Source organism: Salmo trutta, chromosome 34 (genome assembly GCF_901001165.1).
Source record: "Salmo trutta chromosome 34, fSalTru1.1, whole genome shotgun sequence".
NCBI lineage: Eukaryota > Metazoa > Chordata > Actinopteri > Salmoniformes > Salmonidae > Salmo > Salmo trutta.
In genome coordinates this window covers 11465182-11483446 of record NC_042990.1, presented here as the reverse complement: position 1 = coordinate 11483446, position 18265 = coordinate 11465182, and the positions used below count along the sequence as shown (strand labels likewise).

The 18265-nt window shown below is 42.3% G+C and overlaps 1 protein-coding gene across 7 annotated transcripts in view; it reads right to left on the bottom strand.

Annotated features, from left to right (window-relative positions):
- Positions 1-14277, bottom strand: part of LOC115173588 (protein MTSS 1) — a 47685-nt gene extending 33408 nt beyond the window's left edge. For all 7 annotated transcript variants that reach the window (XM_029731827.1, XM_029731830.1, XM_029731829.1 and 4 more), the window contains exons 1-3: positions 13802-14277; positions 8483-8544; positions 6215-6288 (exon numbers count right to left, since the gene is read on the bottom strand). In XM_029731827.1, coding sequence (XP_029587687.1) covers positions 6215-6288; positions 8483-8544; positions 13802-13873 — 208 coding nt within the window. In that variant the 5' untranslated portion in view covers positions 13874-14277. The remainder of the gene's footprint in view (positions 1-6214; positions 6289-8482; positions 8545-13801) is intronic.
- Positions 14278-18265: the final 3988 nt, after the last annotated feature.

Below are 18265 nucleotides of genomic sequence, written 5' to 3'. Positions count from 1 at the left end.
CTCCAAGGGACATAAACAAAAAGGCCTTGGCCGGCCACATCAAATCAGCTCGACCGGTTTTGAAACCGTGGGCCACCAATTGATCTACATAATAACTACATATCAACTGACGTAACGTTTTATGTACGTTGTAGTACATTTTACAATCGTCAATTAGCATATGTGGATATTCACATTTTCTAATTTTCATATTCTCAGTCGGACTTGTTTTTCAATGACCATTTTTAACAGTCGTCTCTAAGCCTAAGTAGGTGGAACTCCAGTCCCTCCAATCCGAACCACTGCATGTGACGTTAATTCTAGTCCTGATGCAACAGTCATTTCTCCGTACCCCTTGATCTTACAGTATAGCTTAGTAATTCATCAAACCCCTTCATCTCTGTCACCTACATTCAGGCCCTTTCTTACCCTGGTCCTGGATCTGTTTGTGCACTGGCATAGCACACACCCCTGCAGCCCCCGCAAGACGGGGGCCCACGAGCTTTGGGGGCCCCCAACGCCTAGAATAGTAGGAGATTACCTCAAAGATTCTTGAAAGTCGGGACAATTATTTTTAGAGAGGAAAATAATGGATTTTGTTACATTATAACATTTACATTTAAGGGACCTTTATAATGGAGAAGGTTTGTTTTGGATTTTTTTTTATACTTTCAATGTTATTAATGTCGGCTCAATGTCTGGAAATGTCCTTGTCCGGCGCAAAGGGTCTCATTTTCAAACTCCCAAAAATGCTATCTATCTATCTATCTATATATCTATATATATATATATATATATAAAACGGGTAAATAATGGATATTAACTGAACAATTAACTCATGTAGTTTCTTGCAATAGCCCTTTGTAAATATGTATCTCAAATCTGTGATTCCTAAAAGATGTGTCTGGAGATTTGGTCAACCGTGTCAGATTTGTCTAAAATCCTAAATGAATCAGGAATGAGCAGGGACAACTATACCATAAGGACCCCTTATTCATGTCTTCATTACATGTAGTGCAACAAGACCACTCATGGTCTGGAAAGTTCTCGACTTTTGATAGATGTAAACAAACAATATTGGAATCCCGGTCCCGTGTGGCTCAGTTGGTAGAGCATGGTGTTTGCAACGCCAGGGTTGTGGGTTCGTTTCCCACGGGGGGCCAGTACGGAGAAAAAAATGTATGAATGTATGCATTCACTACTGTAAGTCGCTCTGGATAAGAGCGTCTGCTAAATAACTAAAACGGAAAATGGAATCACCACGGTCACAACCATAAACTGTCAACTCCTTCTGCCTGATAGAATATGAATTTTGGTTCAAATATGTTACATTTCATTCGGGTTTTATAGTCATAAAGCAACTGATGAAAACATTTTTTTTTGTCAACTTCATAAAACATCAACTCCGTCAGATGTTTGTCTGACATCAACTCCATCAGAGTGCTGAAAGGTCTGATAAAATGGTTGTGTTTTTATTGGGGATTTTCAAATGAATAACTTTCCATATTTTACAGATGTTTGTATTGAACTTTAACTTTTAGAGGCAAAAATGTACGTTATGAGTTGTTGTCAACTCCATCAGAGCTCGTCAACTGCGTCACTGATGGAGTCAATATATTTTCTTTCATATTCTGAAAAAAATATTGTAACCACTGTTCTGCAACATATGCTTAAACAATTTACTGTGCTAGACCTAATGGATAATGTTTGCTTTAGAAATGTTGTTTTATGTTCTAAATCTAATTAGCCCTGGAGCTTTTAATAGTGCCATACAATAAAACAAAAAATACGTTTTGGAGATTTGTATTCCTTATTTGAATAATCTAATGTTAGAATTAAACAATCAAGGCCTTTAAAACACTTGTTGGACAATAATTGTAAAAATGAAATGCCTTTCATGGTGTCTGACAGAGTTGATAAATATCCAGTTAGTTACATTTTATGAAAAATAAATCAATAGAAGGTTGTTCCTTTACATGGTTTGATAGCTGATATTTTGGTCTATCAAAATATATCTACCTTTTTGGGTTAATAGTAAGACAAATATTTGTGGGGAAAAAAGTTTAGATTGTCCCATCTTTCAAGAATCCCTAAGATCTAAAATAGCAACACTTCCTCTCAGTCTCATGGCAAAATACTGTAGCATGAGATAAGCTATAATACTGCACATTTTTCTTTCTGCGCCACGGGGGGGGGGGGGGGGGGGGCCTTGCTCGGACCTTGTGGGGGCCTCCGCGAAACTCCACTACGCCACTGTATTTGTGCGGTCTTGACAACTCCTATACTCATTGTCACGTGAGTGAGCTGGCAAGGCAGCACAAACAGATCTGGGACCAGGCTAGCCCTTTTTACCTGCAGGATCTAATTCTCTCAAAGGCAACACAGAAGGGTTGCTGACATCTGCCACAACACCCCGAGCTCTTAAAGAAAGGAATCCTTCCTGGCAGTGGGGCACCATGGCAACCACAGCCACACAATACATAGCAAATAGGTGCTGGATGTAGAAATAGAGCAGACAGAATGACTGCGTCTCCTGGTTTTCATATAAAGACATTAACGGTGCTGTGTCAGAGGAAGTAGGACGGATTTAGCGGTTGAATGCTTGTTGCATACAATCAGAATCTTCAATGCGAGTGTAGCAAACATGTGTTTATCCCATGATTTCGGCATTGATGACTGTTCTGTCATTTCTAGTTCTATGATGCATTTAGCCGTAGAGTTGAGCACCAAATGGCCATTAATTAACAGAAAGGGCTGATCACATGATCCAACGCAAGCAAACCTCATTGAGACTGTACTGTGCTCATATCCATTGGAAATTGAAATCAAACTCCCATCACACTGAACAAGGGTGCATCAACGTGAACAAAGTCCTATGTCAGGTGTCTTCACACACTGCTCTTCATAATGGTCTACTCCTATTGTCTATTGCTTATGCCGTCTCCCACCGCAGAGCTGCTAAGGGCTCCTACAGCATGGCTCCAGAGGTGGGACCAGCCCTCCTGATTTCCATACTTGTTGCCATGAGCACCGGTCTGGCTGTGACTAGCTGCTGTGTGGAAGGACAGGACAGGAGCCAAGCACATATGGCCATCCGTTCACGACGGCCTCTTTGAGACGCAGATAAATATGAAAATGAGGTGGGGGGGGTTTAGCGTAGCCTACTGAAGGACGGTTTATCCTGGATTAAAGGTAAAGGATAGGGGTGTGGACTGGAGTAGTGGGGGCTGTCTCAGTCGCTAGTTCAAACAATCTGGGAGGTGCACTGACAATTGTAGGCCTGTCCTTTAGAAACCTCATAGATCCTCAGAAGGCTGTGCGATTGCGTAAGTGGATAATACTGTACGTAACACGCATTGGAACATAAGACAAGGCACAAACAAAGGGCACAAAAGAAACAAACATTAGTGGCCTTGTGTGTCGCATAAACAAAACCGTGACTGGACGTTGTTGGGCCCTGACCATACATGGTCATCATACGGGCTGCCTCACACCACACCCAGACAGTCAGACCGAGTAATGAGAGGGAAGAATAAAAGGAGGGCAAAGCACTGCTATTTTAGGTGTACTCCACTTTAGATTGAAAAATGGGCCTCCTACACTCAGTCAATCTCCCCCGTCTAGGGACTAGCACACAAAAACAGCCAACGGCTAATCACGGTGCAGTGTGGCTAACTGCGGAACCTCCCATAATGACGTTTTCATGTCTATATGACAATGTACGTTGACATGGAGAAAATACGGTCCCTACCGTACAACAAAAACATCTGTAAACATACATACATACACTGTGGCAGACAATCTCATTCGTCAACCTCCGCTCCTCGGCCTGTGGTTCTCAACTGGTTTCGCCTCGGGACCCAAATTAAACCAGGTTGTCTCAATTGCGACGCAATATTCGCGTCACGAAAAACAAAATCGGCAAAATACAATCTGGAAAACTATTTTTAATGACATATTGATATTAAATGTAGCAATTATATGACAAGGGAACAACATTCCCACCTCTTTCATTGTCAATAAAAACATTTTGCCCATATTGTTGATAAAGAAAGTTAAACTCACTGGTTTGAGACCAAAAACATACACCCAAAAAGCATTCCTGAACTCTATATTGAAAATACTGTGATTGAAGAAATATTGTTCAGAGATTCAATTATTTAAAAATTTAAGTACACTGAAATGTCAACACACTTTCTACCTGGTCGTTTTTTTACACAGATACCTGTGACCCATTCAAAACCTCACAACCCCCCAGTTGAGAATCGCTGCCCTACGCCATATTATACAACAGCCTATTCTAAAACGGGTATCAAAAGAAATGACATAGACAAACTGGATTGAGGTGCTCAGCATAAGAAAATGCTTTTATTTAGCACTGGTGGTTATTTCCACTGTGTTGGGTTGATATTCCCATACACCTACACAGCTGAAAGGTGTTGTCAAATTTGGACCTTTCATCCTTTGTGTGGAAAGGCCTCCCACTGTGGCCTTTGAGTTGTGAGCGTCCGATTGTCTAGCTGCAATCATTTACAGCAGAGGATATGAATATGCGGAAATGTAAAAATAGGGTTATGTCGCTTACGTAACGATTGAACTGAATCTATGGCAGCCAGATTGAATAGCCATTACTGGATTGAATAAAAACATGTGGCATTACAATATGTCATTACTGAGGTATTGAAAAAACATGTATTTGGATTGGAATGGATAACATATTACTGAAGAATCAGAGGGGTTTTATAATGAAAGCCAAGGGAGATAAAAAAAAAAATGCAGCTTTTTTTGCTTACATTTTACATATTGATAATAAAGGCCTGTGGGCTTCCGTTGTTATGTCATAAAACCTTGGAAATCATTGTGGGTAGTAGCCTACATATTAGAAAGGAGGGAGAAAAGAAGGAGAGGAGTGGAAAAGGAGGTCACCATACGCACTCTGTCCACTGCCGTGTATCCCACCTTACCACTTAAAGTGACAAAAGTCTTTAAATGAAGTCCATTCTATTCAGGACATGCCCTCCCTGTGAACTTCAACTGTAAACCCTCGGAGGTACTCAGTCTCACCACAAAACAAAGCTGCACCGTCACAGACGCGACCACAACCACGGTTCAACCGCCCGGGATGGTGTGGCCAATGTTCTTGAACCATATTCTCATGTTAACACTTGAAACACTTAAAAAGTGTTTGATGGAACATGACAGTTGTTTAAGATGTGACACCCCTCACATTAAATGAAAAAGCTCCACTGACCTACTAACCCTTCAATTAGCCAAGCGAAGAGTGACTGCCTGGTCGTGGCTCGCTCTGTCACCGTGACAGTCAGTGGCCATGACAGCGCTCTGTAGTGGGCAGACAGACCAACCCCAACCTGACCACAAACCCACTCTTCCTGCATCTTACAACCACTCTGTCAACAACATTAGGACCACAAATCCCGCTGATGGAAGCTTGACGTTGCATTAGATTGACAGTTCCGATTGTTGAGGGTGAGGGAGACTACTCCTTCAGAAAACATTCATATAGCATCCGTAAAGGCTGTCATAAATGTAATACACTCACTATTACCACATAAAAGTGTGTGCGGCAAAACTATTCCCCACATAGCCAGTTAGGTAGTATCATGCCTTCAGAAATGACAAGGCAGCTCCAGTTATGTTAAAATGTTGCTTGTTTGTTGACAAAAACACTATCATAGTGTATTAGGATTGTGGGTATGAGGAAAACATAGTTTCCAAGACATGAACATACTGTACATGCATCCATCAATGAGGTGGACAGCTCAGTGCTCAAGTGTCTGCCAGAAAGGCAGGTTAGAGGTTAGAGGTTAACAGGAGGGTGAGTGAGCATGACTATTAGTGGCTCTTTCAAGTCCAAATGAAAGGCTAAGCAGAGAGCTGGCTAAAGAGGGGAACATAACATTATTACGATGTGGGTCTTTGTAAATCATTCTAAATGATTAGGACAAGTCTTCTACATGTATAGAACATGAACGACTGCAACCAGGAGAAAACGTGATTTCCTCTGTCAATATGTGTCCTTAGCATCGCAACCAGCCCCCACAATACCCCACTGCCATTCGTCCTCCAAACCACACACACACACACACACACACACACACACACACACACACACACACACACACACACACACACACACACACACACACACACACACACACACACACACACACACACACACTTCATAGCCCCCCGACTATGAGGTACATCTGCTTACCTCTGCTGCCGGTTGCCAGATCAGCCACTTTCTGAAAGGCGTCCAGGAAGGCGGCTACTGCGACAACTGTCGTCCTGGGAGATGAGAAAGACACAGCTGGTCACCATTCTGATTATTATTGGCAGCAGAACATACAGTATGTACAACATAGACCTACAACCATACAACACCCATATTCACCATGGTTTGAATCACTTCACTAGTAGCACCATATGCTTTGGGAAAGGGGTGGACAGAGTTAGTAGTCTGGTCAAGGTTGGGTCAGTGTTTACCCTACAATTGTATAGGCGGGGTGGGTCCCTCCATCTAGCTCTATTGCCCCCCCCCCCCCCCATCTAAACATGTTATAGGCTTCTATTGGTTTCAATTGACAGTTTGATGCCAGAGGGCCTGGATGGGTGATGAATGTTGCTTTAGGGTCCTTTGCACCGCGCATGGAAATTGAATTTGGGGAAAGACTGGGGTTACATCCAACTAGATCCCCATTTTTTTGCATTGCCTTTCATGAGTATTCATCATCTAACTATATGAAAATGTTAACCTTCAACCATCCCCGTATTAACACATTTTCAAACCCCCTTAGGTGGTAACCATAAGCAACCACACTGCATGGGGTACAAAACTATGGATAAAGGGGTCACTGTAGATTTAATCTGGATTATTGTTGAAGCTTTTTTTTTTACCTCTATGCCCTTGCATTTCTGCATTTTAAGATTACCATGCAGCCAGAGAAACAAATCCATTACTAAATTGTCTGTTCCAGCCCTCCCTGAAATTGTATAAAGTAGAGACTGACCTTTGTTGACAAGAAACTGAGCTGAAATTGAAGTCAGTAGGTAGGCAAACTATCATCAACCAATTTGATGTCATAAATCATTTCAGGTTAGGAAATTCAACTGAGCCACATGCTGCATGATGGTACTCTGTTGTACAATGTGCAATCCAAAGGGTTGCTTTTCTCTCATTCTTAATGAAGTAACGACTATTCAGATAAACACAAGGCTAAGCGGATGCAAGCAATTCTTCGTTATTTAAAGCAGAGCACGGTTACTTAAAGAGTGGACATGTCTACTCTAACTTAAGATGAGCTATTTAAAAGGAGAATTTGGCTTTTTTATACCAAATTTTTATTTTGGATGTAAATGGCAAGTTGTAGAAGGGTCCAGACACTTTTTTTTAGCAATTTAACTTACCCCAACCAGCGATTCACTTCCTCATCCTCGTTGTGCAGTACGGGGGCTCTAAAAATGACTTACTTGGCTGTTTTCGGAGCATTTATTCATGTTTTTTCAGAGCTGCACAACGAGGATGAGGAATCGCTAAAAAAAAAAAGGGTCTGGACCCTTCTATAACATGCCATTTTAAAAAGCTAAATTCTCCTTTAAAATGGTGTTAGGAAAACACCCGGACTAGGTCGCACACAATTGGCACTGCAGAGGTTATGGGTATCTGCCCTTTGGCCCTCCGGAACTCACTCCCTATAGCATGTAGTTGGTGCACCGTGCCACTGCTACTGTCCTAGATTGCAGAGGTGTGTGTCACGTAAGCACGTACATGCACAGTGCAGTACACAGACGCAAAAAAAATTGCTTCACACACATGCTATTGTAGACACACCATTTACCATGTGGTGAGAAAGAGCTGAAAAATAGAAAACTAGAAAAATGCATGTTCTGTTTGTAATGTTAGCATGTTTCGCTTTACCTGTGGAGAGTAAAGGGGGAGACTATAGAGCTATGGATGCAAGAAGACTTGTTGAATGAGAAAGGCCAAGAGGCTAGGAGGAGGACATTTCCAGCTGGCTTCTGTCACACCAGCGGTAGGATTTCTCAGGAAGCCTTTTCTTCCACAAGCCTCACCGGGACAAGGAAGTAGAGATGTTTTTCAGCGGGTTAACCCAGTGTAACCCTTGGCCTGAAATAAAAGCTTCTGGCGCGCTGCACTGATCCACCACGCTGAGATAATGACTTTATGATTTGATCGTTAATCTCAGTTTGATGAAAGGTTCATTAAGTTTTTCCCTTTTTTTTCTTCCTTCCCTCATGACCTTCAGCTGTGACTGTGTGCAACTGTGATCCAGAAACACGCTGACAAGACCAGGGCAGGGTGTGTGTGAAATTCTAGACAGATAACAAGGAACATCTGAAGAAGAAGGATATTTTTTTATGAGGTTGGGTAAATGGAGTGTGTGTGTGTGTGTAGAGAGATGTGCAGTAAGTCCGTGTTTCTTTGTTGTGTTGTTTTGCTTTGCTTAGTTTGTTTGTTTACCTGAGCTGTGATTGTAGCTTCCCAGCCTTGCTGATGAAGTCATCCCACACTGGGTAACTGCTCTGAGGACATAAAAGAGGAACATGTGAGGACGAGGAGTACACACAAAGACAAAGACATTTCTAATGCAACATGTCCGCAAGCTCATGTCTGAAAAATCTCACATATACAAGAGCAACAATGGGAGAGATCAATAAAATAAATCCATAGACCCATACTGAGAATGTAGACCCCACTCTCACTTTCAGTGTATGTAAAACAATAGCCCACAGGCAATATGGATACAGTTAGGATCAAATTGGGTTCAATTCAAAGTCCCAATACTGCATTGTGGTATCTCTGTTGAGAATGTAGGCTACCATGAGTGAAGTTGAACTACAGTAAACCGAAGAGTTCTAAAAAGTGGATTATAAACTGGGTGGTTCAAGCCCTGAATGCTAATTGGCTGAAAGCCGTGGTATAACAGACCATATACCAATTACGTTGGTAACCAGTTTATAATAGTAATAAGGCACCTCGGGGGGTTGTGGTATATGGCCAATATACCACGGCTAAGGGCTGTATCCAGGCACTATGCATTGCGTCGTGCTTAAGAAGAGCCCTTAACCGTGGTATATTGGCCATATACCACAACCCCTCGGGCCTCATTGCTTAAATTGGCTTCAAACATCATAAGAATCCCATGAATTGAGTGTTGCCTTTGTTGTCAGTGCGAAGACCTTAAAGGCTTATTCAGTATGAGGTGCAAGAACATTGGAAATGTACATTTTTGTCATTTAGCAGACACTCTTATCCAGAGCAATTATAGTTAAGTGCCTTGCTCAAAGGCATTATTCACCTAGTCGGTTCAGGGAATCAAACCAGCAACCTTTCAGTTATTGTCCCAGTGATCTTAACCACTAGGCTACCTGCCGCCCTAAACATGTTTACTTTACATTTTAGTCATTTTTAGCAGACGCTCTTATCCAGAGCGCATACATGTTCTTACTGGTCCACCGTGGGAATCGAACCCACAACCCTGGCGTTGCAAGTGCCATGTGCTACCAACTGAGCCACACGGGACCTGAAATGTACCATATAGGACTGACACTACACTTAGAAGCAGGTGACTGTAGGTTAGCCTGCCTGTCTGAAGACATGTTGGCCTCTCGTTGAAGCACCTTGTCATCCCCTCCCAGGCCTCTAACGTCTAAATTCAGGGCTGTGGTGGTGAAAGGACAGAGTGGTAGCTAGCCAGCTATGGTCTGGGGGCCATGCAGTAAACATCTGTCACCAGGGCAGTCTGGGTGAAGCTAACAAGGCCACACCACAGCTGGAAGGCAAGAGACTGTGGAAGTCAACAGGGAACGGCCTCTAGCTGGGAGTGACATGCTCGCTGAGTGGACAAACACAAGTGTCTTCTTAGAGGTGTGTGTGTGTGTGTAAAAGTGCATAAGTGTGTCCGCGACTGATGAAGAGACCTGCACAGGAAGACAGACACTACTTGGGCGGGTCAATTCAATTCCAGCTCAACTTCCTCCACTCTTTGAGTAAATATGTAATAACACATGAACATGGTTGTATTTGAGATACAAGATCTGCATTTCAACTCACTCTCTGAATAGACTCTTCAATTGAAATAAACTACCCACAACCCTATTGTTTTGAACATAGAAAACACAGTAGAAAATATACACCGTAAGCCTTTTCAAAAAAAAACTGTGATAGCAATGGATCACAGCCCTGAGTTGATAATGGGGCCGAACAATCAGATTACGGGGCGGTGGGGTTAACGAGATAGCACACTGTCAGACTTGTCGTTGTCAAGGTGATATGTCTTGAGTGATTGATTAGCGCCCTAGCCGCACTCCCCTGAGAGGAGGGATACATGTGAAGTCTGCCGTCTCTCAGTGCCTCACTCAGGCATCCTTTTGTTCATCCACGGCACTAGCCCTCCACATTGGTTACCGTGACAACACGACCGAGGCAATGACGCTGCACTTCAATCTCCCCGGCGCTCATCCTTTACGTCGCTGAGGCGAGGAATAACATGAAATATGCACTGCATGAATTCTGCATGAATTCACTCACTTGTATGGCTTTGATGTGTTGATGTCCTACTGAGAGATCATCGTTTTAGCATCGCAAACGGCATTTCAGGTTCAATGCAGTGACTGAATAAATGCAGATCATTTAAAATGCATCGAATCAGGCAAACAAAAAGATCAGGCTTTGACTCAGGCAATTCTACCGCACGGTGCTCATCTCAGAAATGAAAATGGGTAAAAAGAACATGGCTGTGTGTTCAACAAGACTTCTCATGGATCCATCAATGCATGGTCATAACTAGATCCAAAGCAGACCTCTAGGGTTTATCTTTTCTATCCATTCCAGTTCTATGGTTCATCTAGTCATTTCACCCCAACCCCCCAGTGAGAGGATTATTTTAGCCAGAGTGATGATCCACTCTGATTTAATATAAATACTTATTAATAAACCAAAGTAGGCCTACATCCAATGCCCTCAATAGCATTACCTTCAACCTCAAGCCAACAGATTAATAATGTAATGGTGCTCAAACGCGTATACATTTGAAGGGGTAATAGAGAATAAAGCATTATGGGCCGGTTTCCCAGACACGTACAGTATTAGGCCTAGCCCAAGACTAAAAATAGTCCTAGACTCTCCATTGAGTAGCCTGTGTTTTATTTCAGGACTAGGCTTAATGTATCCAGAAAACAGATCCATGAAGTAGCACAACTCACAAATAAAACCTAAAAGTAAACCTTTATAGAACCAATTCTGAAATGATTCAATTACCACTGAATTCCATGATTTTTTTGGGGTCATTCACACTGCAGAATTTATACTCAGTTTAAAGAACGCTTGGAGCTCAGGAAAGGCATGTAGGATTGGTTCCAGTTAAACAGATGAATGGTAACATGTCTGCTTAGACAATAAGGGATGTGTGAACAGTATCTAAATGAATGATGTATTAACACACACACAAAGACACACACACACACGCACACCAACCAGCACGCTGATTCAATTTAAGCACAAACATTGGCGAGCAAATATAGGCACACATAGACAATCCCCACCCACACATGTACACATCTGCCAGCAGACAAGAGTCTAATTCCTGGTGCCCTTTGGAAAAGCCCTCCACCTACGAAAACGGTTTATTATACAGGTCCAGTGAAACCTGTCTGAAATGGCTGTAGAAGGCTATCATGAATGAACATATTTCTGCCTAATGTTAGGCCATTGGAAAGCATTTGTCGTCATCAGAATCTACAAAAGTTGCCAATTTCTCTAATGTTTGTCCCATTGTTTCTCTGAAATCATTTATAGTTAAGCAGAGTTGATCACATGGCTTTGCAAAAGTTTCTCAAACACATCATGGACATCATGGTTTTCATTTGTTTGGAATCTCAATCTCTATTCTCCTACATCAAACGTCTATCCACCGCCAGTGGCATGTATTCATGGATGCCAAAGGAAGCCTGGCTTCCCAAAACAACTGACCAATAAAAAAAATGCTTTATCTTTCACCTCTCTGTGTTTCAAAATGTTCCTACAATTTGCAAAAGGCTGAATGTATTTCACCGGAGAAAGCACCCGAGCGAGTGAAACAGCGCCCCTCCGTATGTGCAGGCCCTCTATCTGACGCTGTCTGGTCAAAACGAGTGTGACATTGTTGCCGCCCGTAGCATTGAAGGCAAGGGAAGCCAGCGAGCATCGGCCTCCCTTGACAAAAGATTTGACAGAAAACTTTAATTGTTGCATCTCGTTGTGTTGTTGTCCTCTGGTGGCTAAAATTGTCCCTTTCCTACATTAGCCATGGCTGGAGATGGGCATGGGAGGCCAGTGCCCCTGTGACAACAATTTTGGACCCCCTTGTGGCCCACCTAAATGTGGAGTATGAAATAATTTTTACATAACTTATTTTTGCTATTGTTCTTTTTTTACATCTGTTATTAGACAGTGGCAACGATGATGATTATGAACATGGTCTTTTACCTGCTAATGCCTGCAATGCAGTGAAGAAAACGATATGACAACAATAACGTCTAATGTCACTGGCCCCTCTAACAGTACAACTGGCCCCAGCTTGGCCCCCCCAGTTGAAATGGTCTAGAACCGCCACTGACTGTATTAGACTAAGCAGAGGTGATTTGATGATGTTGAAATATTGAAGTTGAAATGGAAACATTAACTTGCTTGACTATGCTGTAGTAACTGTCTGTTACTGTACATGCAATATGCTTTGTGGACTTCACTGGACAGAGGTTGTTATCTGGTTTTGTGATAAAACAAAGGTGTGGTTGAATTTATACTTCCACTGTGTCCTCTTGTCGTCTCGACCCTTTACGCCTATATATCAAGGTCGCAAGGCATATGAAATAACAGGTTATAGAGCAAACAACGCGATTATCACAACACATACAGCAGGTTGTAATATGGGGGGGCTTACTTCACCAGGGATTTTACCCACGCAAAGCCACGGTCCACCATAAACCCCAAAATGCACTCAGCCACAGCTAAAGGGCAAACTTTCACAGTTCACACCCTTTTGAATTTATCTGCCACCATTTCACTGCATTCAGTTGTCAGAGGAACAGGTGGGGACAGGTAAGAATAGGTGCGCTAACACTTTCGGCCAGACTGGAGGCGCGTCAGAAAATATGTTTTTTTCAATTATTTTTCTCTCTGCTTATTAGGCTAAGCATAGAAAATACAAATTGGCATGTTTCCTTCTGAGATGGCATTGTGCAAAAAAATAGTACTTCTTTCATTTCCAACTGTTGAGTTTATGAGAAAAGCAAAATAAACCAGATGCGTAGCCTAAATGAGTTCCACATCTCAACAGTGACACATTGTCTTGCTCTCCTCAGAACAAAAGCCAAGGGGAAACCTTCAGGACATTTACTGCTACTTGATTGACGTGGTTTTAGAACATTCTATTATAATCCATATCCTGGATCATTTAGCCTTTTATATGCAACCGTTCGTGGTCAACGAATCAGAACACGCCCACCGTGCGTACCTAGATTCTATGCAGTCCCTCCGTGAGCGCAATTTAGTAGCCTAGGCTGTACACAATAATTTCCCAGCCTGCCACTCTTTGCATTTTTATCGTATTCTGCAAAATCAAATATAATTGCATGCCCTTTATCACAATCAATGTCACATCGATTAGGTAAAAACATAAGGGCACGTATTGCCATATCAATAAAACGTATTATTCTAGACAATTTAAATTAAGATAATACCCTACGAAACCTAAATAAATATTAAGATAAACAATATATACATTAGTCCCCGAAGTGTTACCTTCATGTCGCCTATCACTGTTTGAAAAAGTCCTCCGAGCGCACTGCATTCTCTTTCAATGACAGTCTCCATTTTCAGCAATGTATTATCTTGCCAAAACTGTAGTAAAAATGTGTATTGTGTCCTCCAAAACTGACTGAAAAAATAAACTCAATAGTAAAGTATATTTTAAGGGCAAATATCCTTTCAAAGACTTGCTGCAGTATCCTGTATGCAGCACACCCGAACGATGGAAAGCAAAGCAGCCGTGAGATTTAAACCCCACGTTAGTTTCCACACAGATATACATTCCATGTTTTTGCGTTTAAGACCATACTGAAAGAAGGATACAAATAGGAAATCCTAGAGGAAATACTAGTTGTTTAAAAACGTGTGATAAAAACGAAAACAATTCGCGTACTATCACGGCATAGTCGAGGTTTAATGAAGTTTCTTGCCACAGCTGACGTGCGAACTGCAAGTGTTTTACCCATGCGCGCCAGCATGCAAACCTTGAGCGCGCGTCCGCGTCGCCCCTCCTTTTGAGGCTAGTACAAGGTTACTGTAGGCCTACTTCTATGCATCGCGGTGCATGGATCATAATAAATAACAAAGGGTTTGGAAAAAACGAAACTTTTTTTTTTATATCACATTTTATACAGTAGGCCTAATCCTTAGATGTCATGTGATATTTAGATTTCACATCATTTATAGACTGCAAATGGACTGCAAGAAGCCCAAACATACATAATATTTGACTAAAACATAATCATTACAAATCTTGCTTACATTTGTATACTATCACATATCTCTCTATATTATGAGTGGGAAAGCTATTCCATGAGAGAAATTGCCAAGAAACTGAAGATCTCGTACAACGCTGTGTACTACTCCCTTCACAGAGCAGCGCAAACTGGCTCTAACCAGAATAGAAAGAGGAGTGGGAGGCCCCGGTGCACAACTGAGCAAGAGGAGAGGCGACTCCGGGATGCTGGACTTCTAGGCAGAGTTGCAAAGAAAAAGCCAGTTTCTTGGCAATTTCTCGCATGGAATAGCCTTCATTTCTCAGAACAAGAATAGACTGACGAGTTTCAGAAGAAAGTCTTTGTTTCTAGCCATTTTGAGCATGTAATTGAACCCACAAATGCTAATGCTCCAGATACTCAACTAGTCTAAAGAAGGCCTGATTTGTTGCTTCTTTAATTAGAACAACAGTTTTCAGCTGTGCTAACATAATTGTGTTTTCTAATGATCAATTATCCTTTTAAATGATAAACTTGGATTAGCTAACACAACGTGCCATTAGAACACAGGAGTGATGGTTGCTGATAATGGGCCTCTGTACGCCTATGTAGATATTCCATAAAAAAATCTGCCGTTTCCAGCTACAATAGTCATTTACAACATTAACAATGTCTACACTGTATTTCTGATCAATTTGATGTTATTTTAATGGACAAAAAAATTGCTTTTCTTTCAAAAACAAGGACATTTCTATGTGACCCCAAACTGTTGAACGGTAGTGTAAGTATTCAGACCCTTTGCTATGAGACTCGAAATTGAGCTCAGGTGCGTCCTGTTACCATTGATTATACTTGAGATGTTTTTACAACTTGATTGGAGTCCACCTGTGGTAAATTCAGTTGATTGGACATGATTTAGAAAGGCACTCACACCTGTCTATATAAGGTCCCACAGTTGACAGTGCATGTCAGAGTAAAAACTAAGCCATGAGGTCCAAGGAATTGTCCGTAGAGCTTCGAGACAGGATTGTGTCGAGGCACAGATATCGGAAATCGTAGCAAACAATTTGCGCAGCATTGAAGGTCCCTAAGAACACAGTGGCCTCCATCATTCTTAAATGGAAGAAGTTTGGAACCACCAAGACTCTTCCTAGAGCTGGCTGCCCGGCCAAACTGAGCAATCGGGGGAGAAGGGCCTTGGTCAGGGAGATGACCAAGAACCCGATGGTCACTCTGACAGAGCTCAAGCGTTCCTCTGTGGAGATTGGAGAACCTTCCAGAAGGACAACCATCTCTGCAGCACCCAGTAAAAGGCACATGACAGCCCACTTGGATTTTGCCAAAAAGCACCTAAAGGACTCTCATGCGATGAGAAACAAGATTCTCTAGTCTGACGAAACCAAGATTGAACTCTTTGACCTGAAAGTCAAGTGTCACGTCTAGAGGAAACCTGGCACCATCCCTACGGTGAAGCATGGTGGTGGCAGCATCATGCTGTGAGGAAGTTTTTCAGAGGCAGGGACTGGCAGACTAGTCAGGATTGAGAGGAAAGATAAACGGAGCAAAGTACATCCTTGACAAAACCTGCTCCAGAGCGCTCAGGAACTCAGACTGGGGTGAAGGTTCACCTTCCAACAGGACAACGACCCTAAGCACACAGCCAAGACAACGCAGGAGTGGCTTCGGGACAAGTCTCTGAATGTCCTTGAGTGACCCAGCCAGAGCCTGGACTTACACCCGATCGAACATCTCTGGAAAGACCTGAAAATAGCTGTGCAGCGATGCTCCCCATCCAACCTGACAGAGCTTGAGAGGATCTGCAGAGAAGAATGGGAGAAACTCCCCAAATACAGGTGTGTCAAGCTTGAAGCGTCATACCCAAGAAGACTTGAGGCTGTAATCGCTGCCAAAGGTACTTCAACAAAGTGCTGAGTAAAGGGTCTGAATACTTATGTAAATGTAATATTTCAGTTTATTATATTTAATACATTTGCAAAAATCTATACAAACCTGTTTTTGCTTTGTCCTTATGGGGTATTGATGTGTGTAGATTGATGAAGAAAAAAATCAATTTAATCTATTTTAGAATAAGGCTGTAACGTAACGAAATGTGTGTCTGAATCCTGTCCGAATGCACTGTATTGCGTGGCTTGCGAAAGTATTCAACCCCCTTGGCATTATTCCTATTTTGTTGCCTTACAACCTGGAATTAAAATTAATTTTGGGGGGATTTGTATCATTTGATTTACACAACATGCCTACCACTTTGAAGATACAAAATATTTTTTATTGTGAAACAAACAAGAAATAAGACAAAAAAAACAGAACTTGAGCGTGCATAACTATTCACCCCCAAAGTCAATACTTTGTAAAGCCACCTTTTGCAGCAATTACAGCTGCAAGTCTCTAGGGGTATGTCTCTATAAGCTTGGCACATCTATCCCCTGCTTTGACTAGGCCATTCCAAGACATTTAAATGTTTCCCCTTAAACCATTCGAGTGTTGCTTCAGCAGTATGCTTAGGGTCATTGTCCTGCTGGAAGGTGAACCTCCGTCCCAGTCTCAAATCTCTGGAAGACTAAAACAGGTTTCCCTCAATAATTTCCCTGTATTTAGTGCCATCCATTATTCCTTCAATTCTGACCAGTTTCCCAGTCCCTGCCGGTGTTCTCGGGGTGATGAGAGGTGTTAGGTTTGCACCAAAAATAGCATTTTCCTTGATGGCCAAAAAGCTCAATTTTAGTCTCATCTAACCAGAGTACCTTCTCCATATGTTTGGGGAGTCTCCCACATGCCTTTTGGCGAACACCAAACATGTTTGCTTATTTTGTTCTTTAAGCAATGGCTGTTTTTCTGGCTACTCTTCCGTAAAGCCCAGCTCTCTGGAGTGTACGGCTTAAAGTGGTCCTATGGACAGATACTCCAATCTCCGCTGTGGAGCTTTGCAACTTCTTCCCGGTTATCTTTGGTCCCTTTCTTGCCTCTCTGATTAATGCCCTCCTTGCCTGGTCTGTGAGTTTTGGTGGGAGGCCCTCTCTTGGCAGGTTTGTTGTGGTTCCATAATGAATTTAATGGTGCTCCGTTCAAAGTTTCTGATATTTTTTTTATAACCCAACCATGATCTGTACTTCTCCACAACTTTGTCCCTAACCTGTTTGGAGAGCTCCTTGGTCTTCATGGTGCCACTTGCTTAGTGGTGCCCCTTGCTTAGCGGTGTTGCAGACGCTGGGGTCTTTCAGAACAGGCGTATATATACTGAGATCATGTGACAGATCATGTGACACTTAAATGAAGTCCACCTGTGTTCAATCTAACTAATTATGTGACTTCTGAAGGTAATTGGTTGCACCATATCTTATTTAGTGCCTTCATAGCAAAGGGGGTGAATACATATGCACACACCACTTTCCCGTTCTTTATTTTTCAGAATTTTAAAAGGTTATTTTTTCCATTTCACCAATTTAAACTGTTTTGTGTATGTCCATTACATTACACCTGAGCTGCCTCTCGGGCTTCTGTCGTTGCCGTGCTAATTCCTCGTATCATCGCCGTTCCTCTTTTGCTGCCTCTATCTCCTCCCTTGGACGGCGATACTCCCCAATCTGCATCCAGGGCCCCTTGCCGTCCAGGATCTCCTCCCATGTCCACTCCTGGCCATGCTGCTTGGTCCTCTGGTGGTGGGAGATTTTGTCACGTTCGTCCGAAGGATGAGACCAAAGCGTAGCGTGGGTATCGTTCCACA